The following is a 22890-nucleotide window of genomic DNA, read 5'->3' on the forward strand; positions in this document are numbered from 1 at the left end:
AACCTTGCCATTAAGGACACCCAAACATCAGTAATGTATGAAACCAGCGATTTGCTAAACACGAATAATGTTTAGAGGTTTGATCTGGGGATAAACTGTCAATGCCAATCCCATTCATCATCCTAACTGAGGCCCTTTTGGATTTTGGCAACTGATTGTGAGTCCAAAACTGATTATTGGACTAAAAAGTATGTTTAGTTTTGAGTCCAATAATCAGTTTTGGACTCACAATCCATTCTCAAAATCCAAAACAAACAGGGCCCGAGTCTGATGTGGTTCCCAACTAACATAAGAAAGTTTGGTCAGACCATTTCCACCATTGGGTGTAACGGAGACAAAATTTCCCTTGTACTACAAACAAAAGGTGTACCCTGTTTAAGAAAAGCTAATTTAGACATTAAAAGCAAACCAAACCGCAAAGTAAGGTCTGAGCTCCAATGAAAATATTATTAAAATGATGTTTAGCGAGATATTAGAACCCACAAAACACAGTTCTCAAACCGATGACGTTCAGAGAGAATTGGATAAAATGTCAACATGGGTCTGAGATTGGAACAACAGCAATGCAAAATGAATGACTGGAACAGAGAGTCAAATTTAATGGTCGGTGAGAAGCTCAAATCCAAACTGCATGGGGCAGAAGACATAGTAGCTTCCATCCACACCGTTGGTTTCTCATCATCGCCAAGCCGAGCTCGAGGGACCAGGCAGGCCAATTCGATCGGTCGTTAGCAGATATTAATGAGTTAGCTAGCTGTGGATGGCAAAGGAAAGCCCCACTTTGATAACTGTTGCCTGCAAATACAAGAAACATGCGGTATAACATGCAAGGGATCATCTCTGTGTCAAAGAAAGCTATAAATGGTGGTTTTAGAAGAATGCCGAGGGTTTTATTTTATGGTCACTTCACATTGATAAAACTTTCATTAGCTGGAAATTCAAATAGGAATTTGGTGATTTGAGACAAGTTCGAATGGAAAATCAGGATATTGTGGGAAGCTATAGAATGATACAATGAAACTAACCCTTCAGAACCTTGGTTCGTTCTGTTTATTTTCCAGGAAAATAAGAATACACATTGTGCATTGCCGGAAAATCAAAACCTGAACGACTTAGGTAAATCCGGTGTTCATTGTAAGCAGAAAAATATTGTTTACAATTGATAAGTAAAATCTCATTTACCATTTTTTTTTATATTTAAAATCTCATGTACCATTCAAAAGTAAAATCTCAAGTATTAATGGGAAACACTAGTCATTACTACTAAAATATCAGTATACTGTTTCGCCAGGACAGCCACAATGGTTCCAGTGAGAATGTGTGTGTGTATATATATATATATATATATATATATAAAGTGCCACTGATTTCTATGCATGTGTTCAACTTAAGACATTGGGAGTGGAATAACCTCAAAAGCGCCTTGATTTCTGCTGAGGTGGGTACCCAGTATTTTGCATTCCAGTCCCGGGATCTTTCCTTCTCAACTGCTTCAAAAAGTAACAAAGAATTTGTTTGTTTAAAGTTTTGATAATGAATCAGAAACTTTTAACTACATTTTGTCACTAAAATTTCCAAGGATCAAGGATTAGACCTGCTGCGGATGAGCCTGAGCGGGAGGACCACGTTGCATAGGCATGGCACCGGGATTGAGGCCACCCATTCCTGCCTGAGAAGCAAGGTTAAAAGCTGCCATGCCTCCACCAGGCATCCTTTGCATGCCAACTAAGGCCGGCATTTGACGTGGGGCCGGTCTAGCAGTCACAACAGAGGCTGCAGCCATACTCCCAGAAACCACATTTCCAGATGATACCTGACAGCAAAAGTTCGAAGATAAGCACAAAATCCATGGACCCAAAGAAACTCTAGGGGGGTGCATTCGGATACCATCATTTTAAAATCCAGGATTTTTTTTTTTAAATCTAAGGTTTTGATGGATAAAACCCTAGAGAAAGAGACAATGGGGTGGACATGGAAGTGACGAAGCCATGCCTCCTCCCTCAACAAGTAGCCTGACAAGTTTCTTCAACCCAGGTTTTAGAAATCTTAGGATGGAATAGAGATTTCTAAAACCTGGATTCTTTACTTAAAATCCATGTTATTAGACTGTAAAATCCAGGATTTTAGCCACCCAGACACAACTTGCAAGCTAAATCCCAGGATTGTAAAATCCGGTTATCCAAACGGCCCCTAACACATGGTATGCTACATTTAATCAAGAACTGCATGAAGGTTCCCAACGCACAAGGGCATGTTAAGGAAAATACAATGAATCATCGAGAAAGATGTCAGTTCGGCGTTTGAACATAAGCAATGTGCTAATATTTTTTATTTTTTGAATGGCTTATAAAAAAATTAAATAAGAGTATTTTTGACAAAAGATATAATGAATGAAACACTCTCATCCAGCTCATAGATAAATATACTTTTGTCAAGACATTAATTTAGCACCTTAATACCCAATTTCTCGATATTTCCTTGCAACTAAACTTGAAGCAGCAAGGGGCTATATGGTGCACATGTGCTAATATTTATTTATTCATCTTTTAAATCATAAACTATTGTAGATATGCACAACATTAGTGTGCACGCCTGCAATGCCTGTAGTCAAATAAACAATGACTTCCAAGAATGCAAAATACACCTACAACATATCAAGTGCTCTTTAGAACCAGTTACAACTACTGATTTTTATGGTGTTGTATCTTCTGTGTTTTATCCTCAAAACCAGTGACTCACTGGAGGGAACCACTTGCGGATCAAATTTAAATACAGAAAAAAAAAAAAAAAAAAAAACTGTTCCCGAAATAAGTAATAAGCACAAGTATCTACAGACATTTGTAAGTGCACATCGCAGATCCAAACAGCATGCACAAACATGCAAAGAAACATACAACCATGGTTTGAAATTTCGGCCGAAATACTGAAATTTTGGATTTCGGTTGGGACCGAAACCAAAATTCCCTGAAACCAAAATTTCGGTCAAAGTTTTGGAAAAATGAATTTTTATTCAAAATTTTAAAAATTTTCTGAAATTTCAGGCAAAATTTCAAAATAAATATTTAATTCATTTTTTTGTTCCAAATTTCGCCCGAAATTTCAGTTTCGGTCCGAAACCGAAATCGAAATTTAAAACCTTGCATACAAGCTAATATGTGTCCACATGCCGCAAAACAGCAAAAGTATACAAGAGGAGATCGATTTTGCCTTACTTTTAACCCTCAATAATCCATCACATTTTTAATTTAACTACATACTAATAAAGAAAGCGATTTGGAAAATATGAGAACCAGCATATCAACTTTCAAAAAATTCATCAAACAAAAAAATACTAACAATCTATTGCGAATTCAACAAGAATAAGGCGACTGCCCATATCAGAAGTTAAAAAAGGTGATTTCATAGTTAATGAAAAATAACTAAAACTGAAATGTTTAAATCTTTAGAAGATGCAAGAGAATTCCCATGCAATACCGGTTGAGAAGATTGGACACTGGTTCCTTCGAAGTCCGTAGCTGTGTCCACAGGACGGGCAGGATAATTAACAGCTTTCTCTCCCGGTTGGCAAGGTACCAGTGCACTGAGCATTGATGCCACATTTACCTGGTCAAATAATGAAAATATGGCGGAATGTATGCCTCATTCACCATGATATCCTACTGGCGAACATTTTAATGGCATGCAAGCAAAGTGTAATGATTTTTTTTTTTTGTATGAAAAGATTCATGCATTACTGTCTATACTAAAAAAAATGATTACAACAGTCTAGAAAATTTTTTTGAGGAAAGGACATCCCAATCCCAAATACAGACTTACTTCCGCCCAGGTAGTGGATCAATCCGGAAATACCTGTAAAGTGAACCAAGATTGGCAACAATGGTTAGTGGGAGACACAGTAGAAGAATCAAACTGTACTTGGAAACATTTATTACCAAAAACGGTTCCAATAATCAAGTAAGAAGTTCAATATTATGTCACAAGCAGAAAAAGGGGTCATCGTTGATGCCAAGATTATCTAATAAATATCAAACATTCCAATTAGTGACTCAATAAGGTTGGAGCGAGCAGAATATATAGATGTTGATTTAGACTCTAAATAAGTTAAAGTTAAGCAGACAAATGATAAGTGGTGTTTTTCTTTTCTTTTTTTTCTGGTGACACAGGCCAAATGCCAACTTCACTTTCAACAGTCATTCAACATAGGGGCAATAACATGGTACACATAAAAGAATCTTTCCCATCAGATCACCATTTTATATCTCAAACAAAAAGGCCCACATAAAAGGTGCAACCACCTATTTCTGGATTGAGATTTGCTGAAGATTATTTAGGTGCTATGAATTTTTTTGGAGAAAAACTTGAAGAATAAGTACTCTTTCTTTGCCATTTCAAAAAAAAAAGGTACTCTTTTCTTCATCTTTGTTGCTTCCTTGAATTTTACTTATGGCAGAAGGCCATCTCAGACAAAACTGTCCTCCTTGAATTTCTTTCTTTTATAATAAAGTGCCCTTTCACTAAAAAGCCCATGAAGGGGAGGTTAATTTCTTTCAGCCTGAGAAGATAGGTTACGTAACACATTTTTTATAAGGGTGTTCATCGTTTATGTTAACTTACCAACTTCTCCAAAAGCTTAAGCTATTGAAGAAAGGCGTTATTTATCTTTTATACTTTAACACTCCCCCGCACGTGTGGCCTAATTGGCAAACACGAAGAAAGGCGTTATTTATCTTTTATACTTTAACACTCCCCCGCACGTGTGGCCTAATTGGCAAACACGTGGCACATGTGGTCCCACTTTGGGCTGACCATCTCATGTGGATTTTTGCTATCCCGGAGGTTTGAACTCGAGACCTTTGGCTCTGATACCATGTTAACTAACCAACTTCTCCAAAAGCTTAAGCTTTTGAAGAAAGGCGTTATTTATCTTTTATACTTTAACAGTTTACATAACACATCTTCTATAAGGGTGTTCATCGGTGCACTAGTTTAAGTTTGGAAAGAACTACTATGATAATTTCATACTAGGCTTCCATGTAAGGAAAATGTTCCTGAGAGCACTTTCATATATGGCATGTGTCCACTCAAACATGAAAAAACATTTTGTTAATCCAGGCATACTTTTTTTTGAAGTTTGACAAAATATATTTATACTATGAGAATTACATTAGGGACCAGAGGTCCCAACTTGCATTTACATAGTATAATTGGTCAAGAGTATACTCCTGACCTAAAGATGAAACAAAATAGAACTATTCTTAATTACATTATGATAAGGATAAGTAGCACTAATTCTTTCAGCCAGATCATACTAGCTCCCTTAATTCTGTGGACAGTAGGTTTCAATTCCGATCCGTTTCCGTTCCAAATGGAATTTCCATAGCTTTTTTGTAATGGAAACTGTAATGGAACATACCAACCTGTGTTCTAGTTTATTCCAGATATTTTTTCTATTTGTTATCATTTTCCTAGAAAAGTTAGATGCCTTTAAGGGCCTCCTATGTTGAAAAACCATCCCCAATCTTTTTTTTTTAAATGCATAAATTGATGGTAGGAGAAAACCATCCCCAATCAAATCATAGGGGTTTGACTATAACAAAAGCCTTTCTTTACATGGATTATATAGGATGGTACTTACATTCTGTTGATGTTTTTAATAGACATTATGTTGATTTTTGATAGATATTACCATGATACTAAAAATGGTAGGTCTGATAAACTGTGTAGATATATTTTGCTTTAGTTTTTCCTATTGTTCTTTTCACTTTTAATATTGAAAAATGCTAAAAAGATGGTGTGTGTTAGGCTTGTTCCAAACACACTCACCAGGGCCTGCTTGTGCTACCTCTGAGATTGGGTCCGCTGGTCCGACCAGTGACAAGAGGTCCAGCCAAATGCCGTTGACAACACCATGATCGAATTATCCTAGGTCCTTGATCCATCAAGCCTCTTTCAAGGTTTTGCCAAGAAAAGCTATATGGTTGGTTTTTGTAGTTTTTTTTTAACCTTATGCATGGGATGTCAATTTGGCATGGGACCAATATCACACGGGTCATCTCATGATGTTCTACAAGATCAACGGTCTTGATTGCAAACACATGGCCCTATGTGGGACCCTAGAATTGATTGTCAACATTGATCTTGATGGTATTGTCTGCTTAGTTGCTCTCTTTTATTTTTATTGTTCTAATTTTAAAATTTTCAGCTTTCCTCATATTTTCCGAAACAAAACATCAAAACATTCCACTCCAAAACTAAATGGAATTTATAACTGTGCTATGAATCTTAAAGATCATTTAGATGCTCTGTCTCCATGTAGTGAATCTATTAAAACTTTTGGTAACAGAATTAAAAGGACGAAAGCAAACTTATTTAGACCCAATTAAGATTTTTACAAAAAAACTAAAGAAAATGAAATCAAACTTAACTTAGTTCATTTTTATCGTTCATTACAAAAAAAATTAAATCACTACAGTATACTTTTGCTCCATTATGAAGCAGATAATATAGTACCTTGTCTGAAAAAAAAATCTTAATCTCTTAGAGGAAGTACGATCTTGATCTATTTGGGGAGACACACATGCTTGGGTACAAGTGACTAAGTGAGTTGACACTGCCATAGAATCAAATGGCATGTTAAATAAAGTCGATGGAAACCCACTTATTGATGCAAAGAGAAAATTCAATGACTTTTTGGTAAGATAACTACCTATCCCTCATTAGACTAGACATTGTCTACACATTTAGAAGCCTCTCCGGGTAAAGGGTATCGTTTGGCAAACATGGTTACACACTGGTCGAGGCCTACATTGATGCGGATTGGGCAGTATCAGTTAGAGTGCAGATCTACATCCAACAACTACTCATTTGTTGGAGGTAACTTGCTTAATTAGAGTAAGAAGCAACCTATACTTTCCGGGCTGAGTGCAAAGAAAAATATAGATATATGGCACATGGGGTGTGAGAGATTTTGTGGATAAGAATTTTGTTGATGCAAGTTGAGCATTTGATTTCCAGAACCGATGAGCCTACATTGTGTTACTAGGACTGCAATCGGTGTTGCAAATGTTGCCAATGGAGATTAGGGTTAGAGGGAGGAAGAAGAAGGGTGAAGAAGATGGGAAGTCTCTACTCGGGAGCTCTTCATGTAAATGATGTATATATAGGCCCTAATTAGGGCAACAATGTACAAAGACTACAATATCCCCTACACTACATGTAATGCCTAAACTACCCTTAGATGTTATTCAACATTCCCCCTCAAGCTGGAGTGTATATACTATGGAACTCTAGCTTGCTACAAACAAACAACTAAAAATAACAAAAAAGTACAAGTACAATAATCTCATACATACATCCAACTTGGTATAACACTCCTCCTCAAGCTGGTGAGATGAATACATAAAGAAAAGTGTAATAATAAAAGACGCCAGATACCATGAGAACAGAATCGTCGAGATCAACGGCCACCAAAAAAGAACAACTCCCCCTAAAACAACACTATGGCGAGAGCGATCAAAACAGGGCCTCCCCCTGAATGAGAGCCCGGCAAATAAATCTGCAACAACGAAAGATCGAACAAAAACACCTCGGCAGGAAAATATCAATGATCCATCGAGCAAAAAAGGGCACACCAAAGACGCGCACTACTAACACCGGCAAAGTAGTACTGGCTGAAAGAGACATCAGCTGAGTAGCACAGCGCTAAGAGGATAAGAACAAGAATCGAAAAGGTGATCGGAACCAACCAACAAAGGGGGACACCGTCGTCTTGAGAGATAAGGCAACGGCAAGATATCGTCGCCTGAAGATAAGAAGAAGAGGAGATGAAGATAACCAACCAACGATGAGGAAACCTTCGTCCGGTGACAAGGTCGACGATATGAACATCGCCGCTTGAAGAGAAGAAGAAAAGGAAGAGGAAACCAACAAACGATGGGAAAACCATCGTCTGTAGACAAGGTCGATGGCATGAACACCGTCGCCTAAAGAGAACCAACCAACGTGGTCGACGAGGAAACCATCATCTGGTGACATGGTCGACGAGGAAACCATCGACTGAAGAGAATACCAACCAACAAAGGCGGAAAGCACATCGTCCGAGGCAGATAAGGCATATAGCCATGACAAAGCAAGTAACAATACGAAGGACGAACAATGTGAAGAAGCCTGAAGATGGCAACACAAGAAAAGTCGACAAGAAGACAACAAGATAAGTTGATAAGAAGACAACACTAAAACTCTCCCTAAAGAAAAGACAACAAAAGAAGAACTACATGATAACATTCCCCCTCAAGTTGAAGGCCAGATACCTTTAACTTGTAACAAAACGAAGACAATCAAAGCACCACACCTCTTTCGGAACTTTCATCAAACACTTGGTGGGCACCTTGGAGAAGAAGACAAAAGACATGAAACACAACGGATATAGAGGGAGAAAAACAAAGATGAGGATGGAGGACAACAAGACAACACTATGCCACACTTGCACAACAAGACAACACTCCATACGGCAGCCAAAAAAAGGCGTGAAAAAGAGAATGGCATAGAAACCCATCTGAGAATACTAAACTCCAACATGCAAGTGATAGATTGATTCCACAAAGAAATATCAATGCTAAAGCAAGAACAGAAGTCTCTGTAAATGGGGTACGAGTGGCTTAAATGGAGCTTTCAACGGTAAAATGGACAAATGCCCAAACTTGAAAATATCTGAAAATGGGGAACGAATGATGGATGATAAGGTAGAGAGATGAGAGATGGAAGAAGGATCTAAGAGACAGACGTGATGCTTTTTTTTTTGTTTAGAGAGAGAGAGAGAGAGAGAGAGAGAGAGAGAGAGAATGCGAGAATGGATTTGCACAAAATGGGTTTGCGCAATGCATATTCACAATGAGTTACGACAAATCCAAAAAAAAAAAGAAAAACAAGAGGGGTTTAGTGAGAGAAAAGAGGGTTTGTGCGCAAAAAGAGAGATTTGAGAGAGAATATAGGGGAAAGAATTTTTAGGGATTTTGTCAAGATATTTTTGAAAAGGAAAGAGATTTTAGGGAGAAACAAATCAGCGCAAAACCAGAGAGGATTACCAAAAAAAAAGGTCATGAGAGAGATATGAGTGACAGAGAGAAAAGGGGGGGGGGGGGGGGGAGAGATGGGATGGAGGGATGAAACTCTTCTTTTCTTCTTTTACTACGATCTTTGCTCTGATACCATGGAGATAAGGTAAAGAGGAAGAAGAAGAATGAACAGTATGTAGTGTCCACTAGAGAGCTCCTCATGTAAATGATGTATATACAATAGGGCAACAATGTACAGAGACTACAATATCACCTACACTATATGTAATGCCTAAACTACCCTTACATGTTATTCAACAGCACATAATCCAATCCAGCATAATAAGACAAAACAAATTGGAGTGGACATGCATTGCATCAAAGAAGTTGGAAACTAGACACAAATGCACATCTTATGTTAAAGACCATAATTTTCGAAAATGCATTGGGTGGTCAAGAAATGCATCCCTCCAAAAACACGTTTCCGGAACGTTTCCGAAGAGTGAAAAATTAGGGAAACATGTCTGAAACGCATGAGGAATGAGTTGGAAACTTATGTGAAACATGTGTAAAACACATGAGAAACGTGCGGAAAACGTATGTGAAACATGTGTAGAAATCATATAAAAGAATTATGGAATATGTCTTAAATAAGAAATATATAATAAAATAAAATAGAAATAAGTAAAAAATTATGCTAAAAAATAAAAATATGTGAAAAGCATATATAAATTATACATGTATACCTCTAATTTAAATAAAAATTATCAAAAAATATTATAACGACATGCATTTATGTGTAAAGACTGTAAAAATTTGAAACTAAAAAATTCCAAATTTACAAACACATATTTCATGTTTCCCTTGTGTTTCATATGTGCTTCCCTTGAAGTTTCTAACGTGTTTCCTAAGACGTTTCTCATATAATTTTCTATCGCTTTCCAGTTTCTCGTCTCCCCACTATTTTCCTCCCGCTTCTGTTTCACATTTTGCTTTCCAAATACGTTTTCCAACCTAATAAATATAGTTAAGACAAATAAGCAAATTGATGATACATTAACTAAGAGTGTTTACAAAGTTCATATACATGAGATTTTATCCTACTTGGGCATGATATATATCTTCAAACCAGCTTGAGGGGGAGTGTTGTCTTGGGCCCTATTGTAGGTTTTATTAATTGTCTTTATTTATTCTTCTTTGGTTATTTTTTATTATGTAGATGAGGTCTATTGGCTTAAGTCATTTATTAGGGTCAATCTTGTAATAGATGTGAGGGCATTATGAATAAACACTTTTGGGTTTTCGTGGGGTTGCACTAACCCATATGATTTCATTGTCCCTGTCTTGTCTTCTCTCCTCCTTTCACTCTTCCATAAAAATACAAACCCTAGTTTCTATTTCTATTAGTAGAAGGCTTCTGCCTTATGCAGCTACATATGCACCCAGCATCAACAGCTACATATGCACCCAACATGCGTTTAAGAAGTACTTACTTCGGGAAGTTTTTAGAGTGATAAATGGACAAGTAAATGGTCTACAACTACATAAAGTGTCTTTTGACTAGCATTACAACTGAAATTTAGGCAATTATTTGTCTTTCCTCAGCTATTTTCTTGTTAAGACAAAACCATATCCTATTCTCCTTATTGTCGGTTGTTACGCTATGAGCTTGTTTTTTTTTTCTTAGGTTGAATTTATGTTTGAACCTCATGATTGTAATTCTATTTCATTTAATGTCCTGACAAGACAAGTAGATGTTTTGACCAGAAAGATGGATCGAGTAATGCATGAGATTCAATTCATGCGATGAGGATTAGCCGAAGCCACACCACAGAGGTTGCAAATCCTTTGGAGAATTCAAGCAATAAGCCTTCCTAATTTTTCAGAAAGAATTCTAGCTTGTTAAATACTATTTTAGAAGCATTTGGATTTCAAAAGGCAATCCAGACGTTTCTGGTGGTGTAGGTATATTCAGAGATTGTAAGCTAAGCTTTGACTTTTCTCATTTTTATGGTGTTAGTACTAACTTGCAGGCTGAGCAAAGAGGCATATTAGATGGCCCTCGTTATTGTAAGATCTTTGGCTTCGTTGAGGTTTGGATTGAAGCTTTTGGCAAGGTTTTGATTGAAATGATTAAATGCAAATAAGGATCCTTCAAACTCTATAAGTTATTCCCGGCAGGATTTAAAGGATCTCATTGCTGAGATCTAGTAACAGATTCTCTAGCCAATTTTGCTTGTGACAAGAAATGTGATCAAGTCATTTGGGAGTAAAGAACTTCCTAGTCGTGCAAGGGGGGCTTTAAGAAGTGATGTTTTGGGTATTTCAAAATTTTAGTCCAATTGATTTGTTTTTGTTTTTTTTTTTTTTTTTGGGGTATTGAGCTAAGTTGTATATTTCGTTTCGGCCGAAACGGGCCGAAATTTCGGTTTCGGTCCGAAAACCAGAGCGAAATCCAGTCGGAATTCGTTTCGTTCCGTTTCGGCCAAAATTGTCTGAAAAGGCGGAAAAATTAAAAAAATTACGGGAATGCCATTATAGCCGTTGGGATGGTTTTTGGACCATTCTACCCTCATTTTATGACTGTTTATGACCATTTTATAGCCGTTGAAAGGGTATTTTTCATCTTTTCGCATCCACAAGCATGCACACGACTATATGTACCTCATTAACCATTGTTTTTCCACAGTCTTCTCTCACCCTTCTCTTACAAACTTCATTTACACACTTTCCCACAACCTAAGATCTATTGAACTCTAATCTTCTTTTAAGTTGTTCAAGCTTCTCTAATTTTCTAACAATTTCTGATTATTTTGCATTTTTTCATATTTTTAATTATTTAAAAAAAAAATCCCTCTGGAAAGCAGAACGAAAAGTTTAGACCGAAACGCGGAACGAAATGGCCAAAACACCGAAGCGTTCCATTCCGGTCGCCAAAACGAAACGGCGAACGAAACGGATTTTACAACTTAGGTATTGAGGCTGGACGACACATCCTCCTTTTGAATCTTTTGTTCACTTTTAATAAAATTTAACGAGCCGGCCTGGGTTCCTAGATAAATTATGGGTTATTAAAAAAAGAAAAAATTTGTTTTAAAGTTGGAAAGTGTGTAGAATTAGGAATTATAACCTTGGAAGGCTTTGGAGTTATAAAGGGCAAGTATATGGTCTATATGGGGGGTCATTGAACTGATTTTGTAACCACTACAGAAAAATAAAACAAATGCAAGTAATTTTGTCCTAATTCTTACATTGGGAAGGTTTTGGAGTCATAAAGGGCAAGTATATGGTCTATATAGGGGCTCTTTGAACTGGTTTTTTTTTTTTTTTTTGAAAAGCAATAAATTCCATTAATGGTAAATTAGCATTAGGGACCAGTAGTCCCGTCCTGCTTAAACTTTGAACTGGTTTTGTAATCAGTACTGAAAAATAAAATATATGCAAGTAGTTTTGATTTCTGTACGCCGCATTCTCTTTGAGACAACACCATATTTTAATCCCATTTTGTCATTATACTAGTGTATTTCCTTTTCTATGTTATTTTCTCCTTGAGATAACACCATATCTTACTCCCATTTTTGTCATTTTTTGAGATTTACACTTGGTTTTGTTTTAGAGGGCGAGCCTTGGTACAACAGTAAGGTTGCTCCATTGTGACCTGGTGGTCATGGGTTCGAGTCATGAAAACAGCCTCTCTGCAAAGCAGGGGTAAGGCTGTGTACATTTAGCCCTCCCTAGACCCCGCAATGGTGGGAGCCTCGTGCACTGGGCCGCCCTTTTACACTTTGTTTTGTTTTGAGTTGAATTTGAGTTCAAAACTAATGATTTTTATTCTATTTCTGTTGCACCAAGATATATCATAATATTCAGTGTTAGGACCGACAATAGACAGTATATGTGCTCTTACTTTGACATACATTGTGAAGTATTCGCATAGCAAATTCTGGAGTCAATTGTATAGATATTGTTGTCTGGCATATTGGCATGGTATGCCAGTTTTGTAGTCTTTGGCCGTTGTAGCCTCCTGTGGCCTACGCGGCTTGCTGGCTTGTGTTTTTGTTTTCTATTTTTATATGTTTATTTTAACTGTTCGAAAAATAACAATCATCAATTAATTATATCAATCATGTACCAATGAACACAACAGCCTGTAAACCATGAGTGGAGTACCCAAGAAAGAAACATGCCTCAGATTTCATTCCAATTGTGTAGCAACATAAGGACAAAAAAATAAACAAAAAAGATAGAATGAGACTTCAAATATTACTCGTGCTCTAGTGCTTGTGCTGCAGTTAAACGCTTCCGAGGATCATATCTGCATGAGGAATAAGTATCTAAAATTAGAAAATGATTTAGGGAAGCAATAAGTTATCCAGCATTAAAAGAAGTGATCATCAACATATGAGTACGCCATGTCTGATAAGCAAAATAAATCTAACTGCTACATAAGGCACTGTATTAGAGGCAATATAGTACAAGTCAGTACAAGTCTCTTTATCAATCCCCATTTCATAAGTTTTAGTGCTCAAAATAATGTTAATTCCATTTGGATTTGTACTGTTTTCATGATGCATTATAGTACCCTAGGTTTCGCATAATGCTTTATCAGATCCATTATACACATCATTACTACGAGATGCAAACCAATATGTTGATACTAGGTTGGAAAATATACCTGCAGCTAAATAAGTTCACTGCAGTAACGTGGAAAACACATTGCTTTGTTTCTTACTGTGTCCTTTATCTTGTAAAAGGGTAGAGTTGTCATTAAAAGCAATTATGCACAGTTGCGGATACAGATATGGGGTGCAGCAACATGACACAAAATTTTCCTAAATCAAGGACACAGTTACATATATGGGTGTCCTACATCTAGGGTGTATACTGTACAGGATAGATGGTGTGGCATGAGAAGCCTAGCTCGTAGGCTTTTTGTTCTTCTTTCTTTTCCTTTTCTCTATTTCCTTTCTATTGCTTCCTGTGTGGCTTCCTTTTATACAGATTTTCATTTGTTATGGTTTGTACGAGAACCCTACCTTCTTTGATCCACACACACAATTTCTTTCCTGTCGATATCCCAACCTACAGAAAAGTGGGCTAATCCAACCAATCTTGCTTGCACAATGGAAACAGTTTCTCCTCCTTTTCACAAATAGGAAGTCAAGGATTAAATTTGGATACCAGAAGGATCACCGTATATAACACAAAATTTCTTCTCATTGATTGCGTGCTCCTACTCGCACGAGCCTAAACTACAAGAGGCGTGGCATCGAATCCGATACAAGATAACATGCCACATCATAGCAAACAAGAAATCAGCATTTGGCATCTAGTTAGGTGTAAAGCTGGCCTAAATCAATGTTCATAAAAAGTATCTAATGAATTGGAAAATTAACAACTTGATTGTTTCATTCTGAGTCGGAATGAAGAATTCATGGCTCACCCAAGATCTGGATGTAAATCTGCTAGGTAATGAACCATACTCAGGATAGTGGAGCACAACGACTTATTTTAAATTTAATCTGACCGTCAAATACTTTTCTGATAAAAATAAAAGTTGTAGATAATTCAAATATCTTTCTATTGATAGTATAATTTTAATCCTTAAATTCCAATTCTGAGCAAGGAAGTTATGGCCCGCACAAGATCCAAATGTAAATCTGTTCAAATTTTATACCGTACTCCAGATAGCGGACCTTAATGACCCTTTTCTGATCTGATCAGACCATCGGATATTTTTGGGACGATTACCCTTAGGTGTTCCCTTGATTAGAATTACATTAGAAACTAAATAGGGGTATTTTAGAAATTTACAATCACTCCAAGATTTGACCCTGAAGACATTGACGGTTTGATTGACTACATTAAAACTTATGATTAAATAAATGATAAGATATGTACGCAATGGGGGTTTATGCATCACAAGTCATCAAGAACGTTCTTGCGTGATCAGGTGGTCAAGATCCTAGGTGTATGACATATGTGCATATTTTCGCAAACCAAGAAAGTACATAGTTTAAGGACCATGCATTGCACAGCACCAAGGAATGTCGTATAGTTATAATAAGTGCAGGTTCATTTCTGCGTCATTATGGTGGCACACCAAAACCAAGGATTGGGGCCTGCACAGAGTTTGTATATGTCACTTCTGGATAATCTGTCGGACTAGTCACCCCTTTCGTACACCGGTAAATCGGGTGCCCAGGGTTATGTTTTTTTTTTTTTTTTTGAATGGTAGTGCCCAGGGTTATGTCATGATGATGATATGTTATGACCTTCCCGTACCACTGCCATAATGAGTTGTAGGCGTGGGTAATACGAGAGGTGGGTATTAGTATTCATCCTTTTTTCGACTAAGCTCATCGAGTCTATGCGCATATTATTACATTGGGTTGGGAGATCCATATGATGCCATATTGCACAAGTTTTTCATCATAATGTAAAAAAAATGTTTTATCCAATGCATGAATCATAACATTTTAATGTGAAACTAATAAAGGAAAATCCATCATAATCCACCGTAAATGATTGTTTCACTCGTAGTAACAGCAGAATAATTTGGTCTCCTATGTTTAGGAGAATTTTTTTTGAAAGAGAGCTTTAGTCCATAGACATGTTGGAAAGTTTGGAAAAGTGCTACATTAAATCATTAGGGAAGGATCAAAGAATTTGGATCTGGAACTCGGGGGGAGAATTCTTGGTGAAATCCTTCTATCATCACTTAGTGCCATGTACTGTGTTCTCTAAAGTGGCCAAAGTATGGAGCAACCAACTGCCTCCAAGAGTTTGTGCCTTTGCGTGAGCAGCCATCTTGAAAAGGATACAAACAATTGATTTCTTGAGGAAAAGGAAAATGATAATCATAGATCATTGCTCCCTATGTTTAGAGGAGGGGGAATCAGTGGATCACTTGCTAGTGCAGTGCAAGGTGGCAAGAGAGTTGTGGTGCAGACTATTGTTGAGGTTCAGAGTTGCATGGGTTCTACCGGGTAAACTAACTCAGTCGTTTGATAATAGGCATATGTCTCCTTGGAAGGGAAAAGGGAAAATATTGTGGGATGAATCATTGCAATGATATGGATTCTTTGGAAAGAAAGAAATGCTAGGGTGTTTAAAGGATTCTCAAAAAGAACTCTCTTCCTATTTAACAAAATCATAGCACTCACAATATCTTGGGTTAGAACCATTCTAAGTTTTGCATTTATGCCTGCTTATGATTTGTGGCATGGATGGAGAGTGATATGCGAGGGTGTAAGGAATGAACCTAGAATAACCCAATCTTGGGAGCCACCCGCTCAAGGGCTCTTAAAACTCAACTTCGATGGTTCTAGTACGGGAAATCCGGGCCCATCTGGAATTGCGGGAGTTTTAAGAGATGACCAAGGGAATCTCATATGGACCTTCTCGGGTCCGATTGCGATAGTGGATGCCAATGAGGCGGAAGTAAGGGCCATTCACCATGGTATCAAGCTTCTTATTAATATAGACATCGAAAAGGGTGGAAATTGAAGGAGACTCAATGAATGTGATAAAATGGCTCAATAACAATCACTCAATACCGTGGAGGTTTGCGGCGCTTTTTGATGAAATTCAAGACCGAGTTGGAGAAGCTACTATAATAGCCTATCAAGTAAAGAGATCCGCAAATGGCGTAGCGGATAAACTAGCTCGAGATGGGGTTCTCCGGGCAAGCATGGAGCAATTTGATTTTTTACCGCCGTGAAAGATCTTCTGTACTTTGTATTATTTTTGCTCTGTATATATTATTATGACCTTCTCGGTCTCTTCCTCTTTATATTAATGATATTCACCATTCAAAAAATATGTTGGTCTGTAGTTCAATTTTAATAAGTACTGATATATGTTGATATTTATTAAGAAGATTAATTGGAATATTATCATCTATTTATGCCATCTTTTTATGCTTCTAAATGATATATTAAAATTTCTTTTCCCTTATTGAGTTTATGTGGTTGAAACTCACACCTTAAATAATTTTAGATGTGGACACCACTTGCGTTCAAGAGGACTATGCTAAGGAAGGGAACTAGAGGAGTGACGTCTTAGTGATTTTGGGATTAGTTTTCTTTCTGCATTTATTTTAGTTTTCTAGTTCGGTGTTATGTAAGTCTTGGGGATTATCTTATGTGCACTAGTGAGCATGAGTACAATATTATAGGAATGGTAGTTTAGTCATTTAGCACACTAAGGGTATTATGATCATTTTATTTTGAAGGGTATTTTAGTCTTTTTTCAGGATTAAACATTTTAGTCGTTAGATCCTTTGGTGTTTAATAGTTGTGCTTGTTCTTAAACTTACGTTGGTTTGTGTTCTCAAGAGATATCCATCGCGGGTAGGAGGAACCCACGCAATGACATGAATAAGGTACCTATTGGCGGTGGTAACACACTAGAGAGCATTAATCAGACTGTTCATCCCCTAGTCACCTTGGTTTAGAACCAGGCAGGCCCATGGGGTACCGCACATGATCAATATTGCATGGGGCTGCACAAATGATTCAAGCATTTCCAACCCCTAGAATTCAGAGATACTACAAATCCGTTAGTTGCGGCTGATTGGCTATGTCAATTGGACAGAATTTTCGATATGATGGTCTGTAAAAATCTACAGAAAATCCATTTAGCAACTTTCATGATGAGGGGAGAGTCAGAGACTGGTGGGAGTCAGTCTTGAAGATGTATCCAACAGCAGACATGGGCTGAATTAAAGCAATCATTCGATGTCAAATACTTTCCAGACCATGTACGGGACTGTCTTGGGCCCAATTTGTCTATCTGAGGAAAAATGGTATGCCCCGGACATGGCAGATACAGATGAGGCCAAGGCAAAGAAATTTGTCCATGGATTCAGTTCGTATTTGATGGGTAAGGTTAACATATTCCAACCAAAGACATTCGCCAAAGCCGTTTCAAAAGCGGAGATCGCCGAAGAAGATCAACAGGCCCTGAAATCTTTGAGGAATCAGAAGACCAATAGGCCTTATAGAGCCAACAGAAGTTATGCCCAATTGCAAAGACGTCAAGAATTACAGGACATCTTCACCTTATAGTGGACAACAACATCTCTCTATTGTGGGAAACGAAATTGAGGGACATGTTTGAAACTAACTGGAGCATGTTATGGGTGTGGAAGGACCAGCCATAAGATTAGCGATTGTCCAAGAAGGGCCCAGCAGCAGGTCAAGAAGCCGACTCAGCAGCAGCAACAGTATCAACAGAGGCCCATTCAGGGCAATAAGCATAGGCCAAATCAGGATAGTCGGCAACGAGGTGCATAGAGACTCCGTCAAGGGAAACCTCCAGCTCAGCAGGGCGGAGTTTACGCACGCACCCAACAGGATGTGGATGCATCTAATGCGATTATCGAAGGTGTCTTGATTATCGGTGATATAAATGCTAGAATTATGAGACTCGGGTTCCACGAATTTTGTCTTATCTCCTCTATTTGTAAAAAAGAGGAACATAGTACCAGAACCCCTAAGCTTTCCCCTGAAAATTGTGACCCCAGTGAGTGATGTAGTTGAATCTGGTTTCAGTTGTAAGGGTTGTGTGGTGAGAATTGGGAACAGGGAATTACTTGTAAACCTAGTCCTTTTAGAGATGAATCACTTTGACTTCATCTCAGGGATGGACGGGCTGGCTTTGTACCATGCCAGTGTTGATTGCTTTAGTAAGGTAGTGACTTTTGCAATTCCTGGAGAGCCAGAGTATTGTTTTAAAGGTATGATGCAACCGAAGATGATCAAACTCATTGCCACATTAAAGGCGGTGAAGTTATCCGAACATGGGTGCGAGAGCTACCTCGCCAATGTTAAGGTTGTAGATGGTAGATTAGCAGTTTCTGTGGAAGATTTGCATGTAGTTCGAGAATTTTCGGGTGTCTTTTCTGATGAGATACCAGGACTTACTCCGCCGAGAGAAGTCGAGATCTTAATCAAGATTGTGCCAGGTTCAGTACTGATCTCGAAGGCTCCTTACCGGATGGCCCTAGCAGAACTAGGAGAATTGAAGTCTCAATTAGAGGCACGGAGGAGTACTTGATAAAAACATACTTCTAACGTCTCTTTAAAACCATAATGAAGCCAAAATAACTATCTTCTATTTTAGTCAGAATCTGGATGCGTGTTCAATGAGAGACAAGAGGCTTGATAGTTTCTTGAGGGACACAAGGTCCATAGACAGGTATAAGTTACTGTCTTAAAATACACCATTTTTGCAACTGCAATATTCGCTTTAGCATTCATTCTCCAACTTCATCCCTAGATGCCTTACTGAAATTTTCCATCCATGTTCAGCAGATAGCAGGTAATAAAAACAGGAAACTTTTTTCTAATGATAGATAAGCCAAAATGTATTAAAAAGGGAAGAGGGGAGAGAGGGCGTGTGTGCGTGCGTGTGTGTGGGGGGGTGGGGGGGGGGGGGGGGGGGGTTGCGTGGGGGGCGGCTCTCCAATAGGGAAATAAAATAACCACCAAACAAGAGACACCGTAGAAAAGCAAAAGAAGAAAAGGGAAAGAACACCCCTAACCAAAACAGAATTGCATCACCCCATTATCATCTACAGAAATGAAAACCAGATGAAACAGAAAAGCTGAAACCGGTTTGTTAATTAAAAATCTTACAAATTTGGATCCTCAATATACCGCAAAATTCTACAAACAAATCATGGTTAATATTAATGCAGGCCAAAACTAGTGTAAAGCCAAGAAGTGTGAATACTTTAACTTGTAATTATTCAGCAAACCTTGCATGTACACCCAAAATGGGTGTCACTCCCTGTCGGATAATTCACACCCCTTTAAAGGAAGGTATGCGCCACACTTTAATGCTTTTTAACGCCAATTCACGTTAAAGGGGTGCGAATTATCCTACAGGGGTGTGAATCTATCATTGCCCTATTTATTTCAATATTTCATTGTTCCATAATGGCAAGATCTAGCAAATATTTGGACACAAGGAAAAAAAGAGTATTGTTAAGTTTGAAAGTGTTACGTACTCGAGCATTTTTGAGAGGAGATCGTATGCAGGGCTTTTCTGAGAAAGATGAACAACACTATAGAGACCAGGGTTCTCACTGTTCGAAGCGCAAAGCAAAAAAGAAAATCCCAAATTAATACATCATAAATGGATCTATAAAAGAAAACAGGAAAAGACAATATGAGCGATTCCAAGATTTTATGCGTCCACTGATTTAATTCTCCTTATGAGAAAACAAAGAATAGAACTCACTACTTGTGCCCTTGGATATGTTGTTGATCTGATTGCCAGTGCGGAAGATTCACAAGCGTAGGCCACTTTTCTTGCGTGGGATGCCCTATAGTGAAGATATATTTTTGTTGAAAGATCCTATAGTGAGGATATATAGCAACATTCCTGTAATGAATTATGAAACCCCCACAAAATGAAAGTAGGCAAGGCAGTGCCTTCTTACCTAAGACTTTAAATATCTTGTCAAGCTGGTCAAGCTGCAAGAATTATAATCTATAGTTAAAGAAAACCCAGAGAAAAATCCGGCGATTCCATCAGCACTATTGAGTAAAGTTACATCTTAAAACAGAACTACGTTATGACAAAAATGTCTTCCTGTACAGAAAATTGTAGCAAAAACTACTCCAGCACCTGAAAAGGATTAGGTGTGGCTTTGACTTCCACCCCTTGAAATAGTGGCTTTAAAGTTAGTAACTCGGCAAAAATGCATCCAACAGCCCACATATCTAATAACAAATTAAGGAGGCATTTTACACTCGGAGAAACATTCATGAATTGGTATTGACAATTAATGTAGGAGAGAAAAGGATTTGGAAGGATCATAATAATACAAATAAATATTGTTCTAAAAGGATACCGACAGCACTTGTATAATGCTTAGCCCCAAGGAGCAGTTCAGGTGCACGATACCAAATAGTGACCACAACCTGTGAGTAAACAGTGGCCACAAATATCAGCTCTCAATTGAAGTACATCTTTATATGATATACATAATCCTATAACAAGCAAGTGTGAAATACATGGAAATACCATTACATTGTTCATTAGTGCATATCTTTTGGACACAAGATAGTTCAAAGCAATGTCATTAAGATCAAATGGGCTTCAAATACATTTGGTAAATCAAGAAATACCTTTGGACGCCAAAAAACTCAGGTCTCTTCTCCACTAGCTCGGCTTGGAATGTGGTTCGTAACAAGACTTCGCTAAAAATTTGGTTTAAGTTTATTTGGAAGGATTTGCTGTTGAAAATCACTTGCTTCGTTCGACGAATCTTTGAAAGGGCGATCTCAGTGGAAGAGTAGAGGATACGTTCATTCCTACCCCTTCAAAAATGAAATTATTATGAAGATGCTAAGGAAGAACACCTTGATCATCTTGTAGTCGAGAGTGATCTCGCTAGAGGTTTGTGGAACCATTATGTAAATATTTTAGATATTCCTTTGGAGCATAATAAATCTATCTCCGCTAGGCTTCTCCAATGGTTTAGTTTATCAAGGCGAAAAAAAGGTTCAGGTTTTAGGCTTTTAGCTACTCATTAAAAATCATCCAATCTCTTATCACAAGGGAGAATTGGAAGGAAAGATGTAAGCGTCCACATGGAAGGAGTTTTTTAACCCCCCAATATTATATTTAAGGTTGTTTCAACCTGGAGCAACTCGATCTAGATCTTTCACTCATATTTGCGAAAGCTCTCCCTAGGAGTGTATGGCTCTTGGTACCATTGGTATTTCTACTAAGAGAGTTTTGAGGCCTAGAAGCTTAATGAAAAAGTTGAATGTGAATGACGCTACTAAAGGTATTCCTGATAGATGACACTACTAAAGGTAATCCTGGTATCTCTGATGGTGGTTGTATCTTTAGAGATCATAAGGGTAAGCTCATGCCGCCTTTTCCCATTTTTATGAGGTTGATACTAACTTGCAGGCTGAAATGAGAGGCATTTTAACTGGTCTTAGATATTGTAAGGTCTTAGGGTTCATTGAGGTTATGGCAGAAACTGATAGAAAGGTGTTGATAGATATGATTAACTCCAATAAGGAACCACCTTGGTCTATTAGTTACTATTGACACGATCTTTTGGGCCTTTGACATTAACCATTGGTTCTCACACGAGTACAAAGAAGGAAATCAAGTAGCAGATGCTCTTGTAAACAACGCTTGTGTTTTGAGAAGAAATAATACTTTCTGGACGTGAAAGGACCTCCCCAGATTCACTAGAGGCGCTATGAGATGCGATTCATTGGGCACTCCTGGTACTCGGTTTAGTTTATTCGTTTGTTTTTCTTTGGGTGTGAGGAAAGGTGGCATGCCCTCTTGTAGTTTTTTCTAATAACAATAAAATATAATGTGCATGGCCAGTAAAAAAAATCAAGAAATGGCTATTTATAAAATCTGGGTTAGAGAAGGCCATATCATTGCAATGCCCAACTAGTATTCAGCCCAAGAAAATTTAACCCTAGATTAAAAAAAAAACTCAAATAAAGAAGAGGCGTCAATAATGGAAAAACCCAACCCAAAAGCATTAACTTATGTCACTCTCTTAGTTATGTACAATTACAAGATTGAACCTTATCAGGCATTACAGAGAATGAACTAGTAAAAAGGTAAAAATAAATATAAAAAACAAGATGATACAACCTGCCATCTCTACACTCACCCTCAAATGGATATGTTGGGATATTAGCACCAGTTTGTCCACTAAATAGTCATGACGAGCACGGGTCATCGCCTTAGTAAAAATGTTGCCTATATGATGTCGGAAAGCAATGTAGCAAAGAATGATCATTTTATCTAAGTATTTGTCATTTATGTGGTGGAAATCCAC

At 37.7% G+C, this 22890-nt stretch overlaps 1 protein-coding gene across 2 annotated transcripts in view; it reads right to left on the reverse strand.

Annotated features, from left to right (window-relative positions):
- Window positions 1-428: 428 nt before the first annotated feature.
- CDKE;1 (cyclin-dependent kinase E;1) overlaps window positions 429-22890 on the reverse strand; it is a 47652-nt gene continuing 25190 nt past the window's right edge. Inside the window, exons 6-16 of one of the 2 annotated variants that reach the window (XM_077356581.1) lie at window positions 20920-20989; window positions 20694-20788; window positions 20506-20539; window positions 20304-20388; window positions 20071-20148; window positions 13321-13368; window positions 3817-3849; window positions 3475-3580; window positions 1595-1813; window positions 1412-1490; window positions 429-795 (exon numbers count right to left, since the gene is read on the reverse strand). In XM_077356581.1, the coding sequence (XP_077212696.1) occupies window positions 1413-1490; window positions 1595-1813; window positions 3475-3580; window positions 3817-3849; window positions 13321-13368; window positions 20071-20148; window positions 20304-20388; window positions 20506-20539; window positions 20694-20788; window positions 20920-20989 (846 nt within the window). In that variant the 3' untranslated portion in view covers window positions 429-795; window position 1412. The remainder of the gene's footprint in view (window positions 796-1411; window positions 1491-1594; window positions 1814-3474; window positions 3581-3816; window positions 3850-13320; window positions 13369-20070; window positions 20149-20303; window positions 20389-20505; window positions 20540-20693; window positions 20789-20919; window positions 20990-22890) is intronic. The other variant, XM_077356582.1, reaches the window with a different exon arrangement.

Source organism: Tasmannia lanceolata, unplaced genomic scaffold, assembly GCF_043159265.1.
Source record: "Tasmannia lanceolata isolate RefF3 unplaced genomic scaffold, GAP_Taslan_0.1 ptg000016l, whole genome shotgun sequence".
NCBI classification, from domain to species: Eukaryota; Viridiplantae; Streptophyta; class Magnoliopsida; order Canellales; family Winteraceae; genus Tasmannia; species Tasmannia lanceolata.